This window comes from Patella vulgata, chromosome 6 (assembly GCF_932274485.2).
Source record: "Patella vulgata chromosome 6, xgPatVulg1.2, whole genome shotgun sequence".
NCBI lineage: Eukaryota > Metazoa > Mollusca > Gastropoda > Patellidae > Patella > Patella vulgata.
In genome coordinates, this window is record NC_065884.2 from 66,107,420 (window position 1) to 66,117,097 (window position 9,678).

At 34.5% G+C, this 9,678-nt stretch overlaps 1 protein-coding gene across 4 annotated transcripts in view; it reads right to left on the reverse strand.

Annotated features, from left to right (window-relative positions):
- LOC126824005 (protein CASP) overlaps nucleotides 1–7,167 on the reverse strand; it is a 139,677-nt gene extending 132,510 nt beyond the window's left edge. For 2 of the 4 annotated variants that reach the window (XR_007681437.1, XM_050553088.1), the window contains exon 1: nucleotides 6,825–7,026. Coding sequence is in view for 3 of the 4 variants with exons in the window: in XM_050553088.1 (XP_050409045.1) it covers nucleotides 6,825–6,887 (63 nt within the window). In the remaining variant the exon portion in view is untranslated. Of the gene's footprint in view, nucleotides 1–6,824 lie in introns of all 4 variants that reach the window. The other 2 variants (XM_050553086.2, XM_050553087.2) reach the window with 2 other exon arrangements.
- Between the last annotated feature and the right edge of the window lie 2,511 nt (nucleotides 7,168–9,678).

Below are 9,678 nucleotides of genomic sequence, written 5' to 3' on the forward strand. Positions count from 1 at the left end.
GTCAAGAATTTGCTTGTGCGTAAGGGTCCTTAGCAGTTGGGGGAAACTGGAGGACCCACAGAAAACCCATGAGATCTGACAGGTACAACCAGGGCATCGAGAGTTGATTATGGTCTGGATAAGTAAATTAATATCTAATTAATAATTTAGATAACATTTCAGACCTAAAGAAAGACCTACAATAGACAGATTAAGCTCTTGCATAATGTATGTTTAACTTAGAACATATTTACAAAGTTGTGACGAATTGAAAATTTGTCAACAATCAGCACCAACTGGAGATACATGTATAGTTAAACTTTAAAGAGTGTATGGCTCTATTTTTTGGAATATTGAAATAGAGAGAGAGAGAGAATTTAACGTCCATTCGACACAAACTAGGTCACTTCGGGACTAACACATGGTTTAATTTTATTTCAATAATTTGCTTGCGCGTAGGGGTCTTTAGCAGTGGGAGGAAACTGGAGTACCCGGAGAAAACCCACGAGGTTGGACAGGCGACCCTACTCCTTGTCACGTACAACAGGGGATTCGAAACCACGCCAGTTGACTCAATGACAGGCTTTATGATACAGCGCACAGGTGTACTGAAATAGATGAAAATAGTTCTTAAAGCACGTATTAATGTAATATGAATGTATGTCAAGTGATTTATATTCAATTTTTTGGAAAATATTGCAATTTCTAATCAATTATTTTCGGTGAAATACGCGAACAGTTCAAATTGAATGGCTGTCGTTTATTCCTGCTTAGTCCATTCTACATGCTTTTTTTATTATCATTTTGTGGTTTGTGAATCAGCCTTTATTAATTACTTCCACATTGTGTTGTAGGATATGTTTTTATTTGTTCATTACAAAATGGCCCCGAAACCATAGAACACAAGACTCGTGTACTGATCATAAAATGTTCATTGTGTTAGAAATATTGGATATTAGGATGCTATAGTTTCACGGCTAGCATAACAACATCAATATTGATTGAAATTGACCAATATTGAATTCTAATTTGTGTTTTTAATTTCAAATATTATGGACAACAATGAGATACAGGTTTAGCTCCTTTATCATAAGCCAGCACCCACCTAATCTTTTAATGGGCCACACTTTAATCTGAATCTAAGCCGGGGGGGGAAATTAATTACCATCGCCATTTTGCTTTTGCTTCATTAAAGAGGCTTTATGGAAGATTAAAGAGTTGACTGTTCTCCCTATATTAGTTAAAGAATAGATAATGTAAATACAATATGTTGAAAGTTTCAGTCATATTGCTCCACTCTGAACCAAGATATTAGCTTTTGAATTTTAGGCCTCGCCTCGATCATCATTACTAAAGTTGGTACGATAAAAAACATAATCTTGATTATCCATTTTTGGATTTAATCATCAGTGAACGTTGAGCAACAGATCGTATTCAAATCCAGTGAAAATCCAACACATAAGATGACATCGAGAGTTGATTGTGGTTTGGATAAGTTAATTAATGTCTAATTAATAGTTTATACAACATTTCAGGCCTAACAAGACCTGCAATAGCCAGATTTAGCTCTTGCTTAATGCATGTTTAATTAGATGTTAAAAACATACGTCACTTTGAGTTAATTTTGGCATGGATTAAGCCATGAAAAATGAGGTATTGTCAAAATTATACACAATGACGATCAATGGCTTTAAAGTTTCCAGGTACGCGGAACATTTAAAATCTCCCTCGCTTTTTCATAGAACCCTATTTTATTTAGGTACTAATTCTTCCGAGGAGGGTCCCTTGCTTTGCCTACAAAGTTAAATGCAACCAGACTGTCGAATAATCTTAAAAATCAAATTTAAAAGTTTTCTGGGAAAGATATATAATTCAGATCATAGGGTCATTATCGTCTGACAATGAATGATAGTTATTTAAGATATTACAAGTTAATAAAAAAAAACTCATCATAATCCACGTTTTTGACACTACATTAGCATATAAAGTAACGCGAAGGTGAAAGATTTTATAATCCAAAAGATACACCAAAATATAAACAACCCCCAAAAAAACCAGTCTGCTTGAAAATGATCTCCAGTTTCAGGTAGATTATATTCAATTTTGTTAAACCCTTCTTCGCTTCATATACTTTCATGATATAAATCGTTATTTTATACCTTTCAGTTACATCATGGCTCAAACCCTTATAAAGTTACGATTAAAAAATTGGGCAGATGCCTGGTTTGATTGCCCTAGAAGAAACTTAACAAAGAAATTGAAAATAGAAGCGATGCTGTTTGAATAGACGTATTTAAGCATATAAAGTGTTTAGGAGAATAAGATACCTCTATTGACGACAACTGAAGCGTACAATATATCAAATAACTACTGGCATCCATTGAATTGATAATATCGGGATAAAATCAGCGATAATCGTATGTCTGATCCCGAATCAGTGAAGGAAAGTTGTCGCCAGATTCTTTAGGTCAGCTCTCAAATGACAGCAAGCTCGGGTTGGCATTGATTGAAATAAACGAGGTATCGGGACTAATAATTCAGTTGGGTAAATCTGCGCAAAAAACAACCCCTTTTGTACAAATACTAAACTATCTATTAAATCCCCAGATTAATAATGGAGTCTTAATAATAGAGATATTTCCAACAACTGAAAGCCTTAAGTAGACAGAGAGGTCTGATTTGTTATTCAAATCTTAAACATTATGTATTTGAAAGGAGGAGAAAAAAAATCAAATACAAACAATATTTTTAATCTGAACTGATTTATCCATTAATTCTGAAATGACATCACCTCAGTGTGTGACGACTTTTTTTTGTAAAAGTCTTTATTGGGAAGTTATTAATCACAAGATGACTGACAAGAGCTGTGATATTATGAGGAAACTTGCTTTTCAATGGATGCTACAAAAGCCATTATAAGATTAGCGTTTTATGGATTTTCTTCCTGGGTTCATCAATATATTATTGGAGGCTGCCAGACCTGTTCCAGGGGTATCCTCTGGGAACGACCAATGAGTCAGTCACTCGGACTTGAGTCGCCAATACAAGTCATCATCGATAAATCAATGGCCAAAAGTTGTCAGATCGAGCTAGTGTGTGATTCCCTTGATGAAATGTTATTGATCCGAATGATTACCAATGTCTGATATTCCTGTATATAAATGAGTGTATTAAATCCGCTTTGATATCAAATGGCTAGAGTACATGTATGTACATTTGTACAATTAATTTCAGTACTTATTTTTTTCTTTTTTTTCAACATTTTTTAGTCAATTGCTCAGTGAATATTCGATCAAAGCAAGTCATATTTATGAGTATATTTATTCTTGTTTTCGTAGCCTATATACTCTTGTGTTGTCATACAGTAGTGAACATTACAATATTACAAATAAAATAAGACACTAAGAAAAATCAACAAATTGTTTTTGAATTAATTGCAAACATTTTATGACCAAGCTAAAATGTTCAAACATTGATTTTTATTAAAATAATAAACCCAATACATGCATTTAATATTAAATTTCAAGGATTCTTTTTTTAAGTGATGTATTAATAGTGGCAAATGGCTCAAACATTATTGTTTTGTTTAGAGACACTTTTAAATGGAAGTTTAGTGTATGTACATGCACTTAAAATTAAATTTCAAAATAACTTTAATAAGATTCTATTGCATCATTGCATCCACCAAGGACAACATGCACAGTTTAAACAAAAGTTGATCATAACAACATAACATCTGGGATGATCATTTATGAATGTACAATGTGATATACAAAGTTGATCATAACACAACATCTGGGATGACCATTTATGGATGAACAATGTGATATAAGTCTATAAGCATCATAAGATGGTCGGCAAAATTTCAAGGATTTACATTTTGAGTAATATCAATTTATGGGGAAAATCTCTAACGGAAAAAATTGTTTCATGTGTCAAAGTTCTCACAGATATCCATCTGTTAAGAGCTTCACCTAATTGCTCAAATTCTTTCATAACATGTTATTTTTTCTTTCCGCCATTTAGTATGTATGATCCTGTTTGTAGTATCGGTAATCAATATCAAATCTTTCCCATTTCGGAAACCTTTCAAACATCTGAAATTGTTGCAATGTTGAGTTGCGCGTTATTCAAACTTTTGGCTGATTTCCTGATGGATTTTGTGTCAGTTTCAACAAATGAAACCCACAAATGAATCAATTGGTCAGCAAGAATCTAACCTCTTACAAATTCTTCAATAAAATCAATAAATTCTTTTAGCGGACTGATATTCACTCCGATACACAATCACGGCCATCTTGTCAATCCCCACATTTATTGACTTCATCTAATGTACTGATGATAAAAATCTTTTAATTTTCGAAAAAGAAAATACGAGTCATTTGTTTCAGGGCATATCAAATGATCGATACCACGCCCAGTATTGACTGAAAAAATCAATAGAAGACGGGGCTATATGCCACCAATACTCTCCAAGAAAAATACATCCATTATCAACGGGAAAGGAGGGGGGCCTCCAATCAATGCCAACATAAATCAATGAATTGTAACTCAATTGTAGCCCTATCAGTCGCAGCTCTGATTAAGAGAAGGATGAAACATTTGAAAAGAAGGGATAAATCAATAATGCCATTGTCACAAAAACAAAATATTGATTTTTCTCACAGCCTTAATGTCTATAACCCATCATAGACGATCGGAGAAAAACTTGGCTGTGTGTATTAGAAAACATCCCCTCTTTCCTTTCTTTGTGCTAAAGTGTGTATTCACACCGTTAATCAATCAATACAAAAATAGGAAAATTAACTTTCAATGTAGCCGAAAACATAAAGTGTCGCCGCTATGAACAATATGATTGGAGATGCCTCAATGTTACACCATTGTCTTCCCAAATCAATATACACGAATCTACATCAATCGGATTCCTGTTACCGGAATATAGCACAATAGAAGTACATTAGTTACTCCGTGTATTAACAAATACCATACAACCTCGCTTTTACATACCTTTATTAACTGTAAATCTGTGTTAGGCAATCAATAGGCTAATCGAGCCAAGAAAGGCTATCAATGCAAAAAAGGGGAAGATGTGCTTTGGGAATCGATAAGTTCAGTCAATTTTTTTTACTTAATAATTCTAAAAATGATGGGATAAATCGATGAAAAGAAACGTTACGAAGACAGTAAACGAAAGTAAAAATTCCTCTTGTAAAGTTGTACTCTTTTAACTTGCCACATAGATCAATATCTTTGTTCCATCTAAAGTAAATTCTATATCAATAGTTTGTACGAAGATCATGGCCGGTGTATAGATTAAATAAAATCTGTATTAGAAATAAGAAAGAACGACAAATGACTCAATATAATCTGTCAAAACAAACTTTATCGGAAAATTGCTCCTTTATGCCCACAAACTAAATAGTATCATGTAATATACATGATTACGCAAACATTTGCAAGAATTTTAATCGCTCTGTACCAGCTCGAAGATCTTCCTGGAATTTCAATTAATCAATCACATGAATGTACAAAGATTCTTTGTTTGCTATCATATCTTTTAAAATGCTAATCTATTCTTTTTTTTTAAAATTAAAATTTGGGGTGTGATGTCTGAAAGAACAATTTGTTTAAATTTGCCATTCAACTTTCGCCTTGCTTTTATATTTCATTTCCTTTGAAGTTGTGAGGAAGAAAAAAAATATAAAAATGTCATTTGATAACATAATTGTATTTCAAAAATAAAGACAATACATCTTAGAAACATGTGTACATGTAAAAACTAACATTTCTTCTTTTAATTAAAAAGTCATGCACAAGAAAGTAAAAAAAAAAAAAAACAACAATTGATAAACTTTCATTTAAAACGAACGTCTAAATCTAATGCATATTTCATGTCCCTCTGAGTCATGATATTACGGGTTAAATTCACATTATCTACTGCTGTCAAATTGCCAAAAATAACTAAATCAACAAATCACACCACAATTCTATATTTGTACCACATTTTCCATAAAATGATCTTTGACTGAGGATATGAGTAAGAGCCACAGTAATGCTGATTTTAGGTCTTGGGCTAAATTTTCGAGTTAACCAAATCAAGTGAAGCCATACGGGGCTAATGTCTAACCATGATCAATTATCAGTGTTTAGCCTAAAGAAAGATTTGTCTACAATCTTATCAGTAAACCTTATTGTGTGAAGTGTCAAATTTAAATGGTACAGCATGGGTGAATATACACGGAAAACCTGTGCCTACAAATGAAAAAGAAAACTTTCTCTCCAGAGCTAATCCCTGGAACATCAACAATTCCACGCCACACGCTCATCTTATTTACAAACAAATCACACAATGTTTACAATCCGATTTGAGAATCTGAGCAGAAAAACGAAACCCTAACCATGACATCACTACAAACGATACAGCTGCAAAATGCGAAGAGCGATAATTTGCTTGGCGGCCGACTCGCGGTGTAGAATTACTATGTTCTGTTCCCAAAATTGAGAATCGGGCCAATTGTCTATACTGCTATAAAGTGACATCGAAGAACTTTCCAAACTTTGCGGACCGTGCCGCAAAAGTAACGAAAGTGAAGAAACAATAAACTTACTTGATATACAAGTTGACTCCTTTCTGCATCATTAGTTGGGATGCTGCCGTAAACTAGAACAAAGAGTCCAATACGCGATCGGCCATATTGATTATTGCTGATATTTTATCAATACGATCACCGTTATTTAAAGGTCCCACGACTTCGTCATGCCGCTTAGAAAGCTGACATCAAACTGACAACATTCCGAATACAAGTCTAATTTTTTGCAAAAGCTAAATTAACAATAAACCCTACCTGTAAGTCTTGTAAATCGAAGGTCTTCCAAAACTGACACATCGACTGCACATTCGCAGCCATCTTGAACGGGATTATAGACTCGATCGATTGATCACATGACTGGTCGAGATCGAATTTACTCTCCAACCCAAAAATCCTTGCTTCAAAACAATTATATCCTAGAGTGGTTTGAGCATATTCACTTCACATCAATGATGTTAGATATTTTATTCCATCTAAACACTCAGTAGGCTAACTATGGTGCATGACACCTTGATAACAGCAAGCACAAGACAGAAATGAGTCGACATGAACGAAGCGTGGATGGAGGATATTGAATCAATATGGCAGCCTACAGTGGTTGGCGCTCTCGGTTGAATAATCATCAATTTTGCAAACAATTAAGGGAAAATAACGTTAAAGAGTCACGGTTTAAACTAGCCAGCGATGCCAAGCAGCTTTTCGCTGTAATTGATGGAGATATATATGTCTGGGATGCCTCTGCGACGCATCTGATATACTTTCACCTCAAAACATTGCTGAATGTCGCAGACGTAAAAAGCGAAACTTACCGACACCAGGTATCATCAAGCAACAATTATTTCTGTCACTACACAACTATCCCATCCTTGTCATATCTGGGTTATGTGTTGACATTTGTTTTAGCTACGAATGTGTCTATATAAGTATCAATTTTTTTATGTAAGGTGAAGAAAAGCTTGTCAACAAATCCATTGTTATTGTTTTTTAGTTAAAAAAAAAAAAAAAAAAATACATTGACATTGTATACTGTTTGGCTGCCGTTGAAGATCAGTAGGCTAATCACTAATTAGGAACAATATCAGTTTTATTATAAAGCCTAGGCTTACGAAAACAGTATTATTTATGAAAAACATTTGCCGCCCCAAAGGGCTTACAGTTAAAATTTCTTTAAAAATTCATAATTACTTTTCAAAATTTGTCTTTACTGTTATTTGTACATTTTTGTGCAAATAGCACTTATTTGCTCTGTCTACTTAATAACCATACCTGTTCACTTGTGTATTAAACGTTGTATTCTGTATTGTAAGTGCTGTTAACTACTGATTATCAAGACCGTACATATCTCACCTAATTAACACAATTTTAATTACACTAATTAACACCTTCTGTGACATCTCAGAAAAATTGCTTATTAGCTGATTTAATGAATGACCCAATGTTCATATCGTAGGCTTAACAATCTATATGATTAATTGTTTATTGACTGGATGAACATGTAAATTCTTCGCTTGTCGATGATATCACCTTTGGTAGAAGCAGACATTACACCCAGCGAACAAACCCCCGAATTCTTCTTGTTTTTAAGAAAAATTATAAATGATTTTGTTTTCTTAATATGTCTGTATAATAATCAATTTGTGTACATTTTATCGTGGATTAACAGGCCTCGAAATTAACGGCGGCCACCGCGGCCATTGCCGAGGCTGCCCTTTCAATTGGCCGCCGTGCCCTCAAAATCTTCACTTTGTCCACGGCCACGTTGCCGGACATCTAAGCAGGGATGCCCCTTTCTGATCCAGTAAATAAAACGTCTACCTGAGCCACAGATCTGGCCAATTACATATCGTTTTTGCCCCCATTCACATCACCATACTAATTAACAATGTATACCAGTATGCTCGTCTCGATTTTCGAGTAATTAAACGTGTTCAGAAAGTTCGACAATATCGCCGCGTGAATAGTCTCGGAGAACTGCATTCGGCCAACCGCGGGGGCCTCCGATTCATAATAGTGTAAGGGAACCAGAATAAGCCGAGGTTGGCCGAATATGAAGACGTATGTCGAAACGCGTGCGCATTCGCACTACACGCAAAACAAAAATCTACAAGATAAACCTGCGGACAAGACAGAAAATAAGCATAGCACCGAATCAACAAATATCAAATCAAGTGAATGGATCCGGTTGATAATACACATGTAGGGGCCCGCATACTATGGAATAAGTTACACTGTATTTGATTGGATGAATTCCGCAAAATGGCGCGTGTAGCAGTCATTTCGGCTAATGAGAAAGCATATTATAAACTGTAAGACAGTCGCTAATATTCAACCGCGAACCTGAATAATCAATATTTTCATTGGCTAAAATTATAACACCTGTCATTATTATTCAAGTATTACCCAATCATATCTTGTGTAATAAATAACGCACGCCTTACAAAATGGTGAGCTATGCAGGGACATAGGTAAATTCGCGTACCGGTCGGCCTAATTTATTGATGTTCAAGGAAAGAAGTGGTCCCGTTCGTTCGTTTCTGGAGTTTAACGAATGAACGGGACCACTATTTATTTCCTTGAACATCAATAAATTAGGCCGACCGGTACGCGAATATCTTATCTCGACTCGACTTTGGTGGGTATTCCCAGCACTTTCACGTTCGATGTTATTGTCGAAATCATCTATAACTCAACAAGCGAATCAAATTTCGTCTAACTGGAATGTTTCCATTGTATTGTAACATAAGAATACAGAAAATTTATATTAAAATATGGTTATTTCATTTTTTAAAAAGTTAAACAAAGAAGCCACTTGTTACCAAATTTTAGTTTGTTATTAAATTTATTCAATTAAATATTATTCTAACCAATAATATAACTAGGTTATTTATAATATTATTAAAAATGGTACACAACCCTAGCTCAGACTATATAGGTATTATGCCAGACCACTTTGTGTTTTGAAACCCACTTTGTGTTGTGTTTACCGCACTACTGCACATGATTGCCAGAGTGGTGGCAGGAGAAACAAGGAATCAATCAATTCAACACGGCCTTATTAAAGTACACCAGCAATTTAAACAATGTCTTACTACACATCATATTTTTTAGT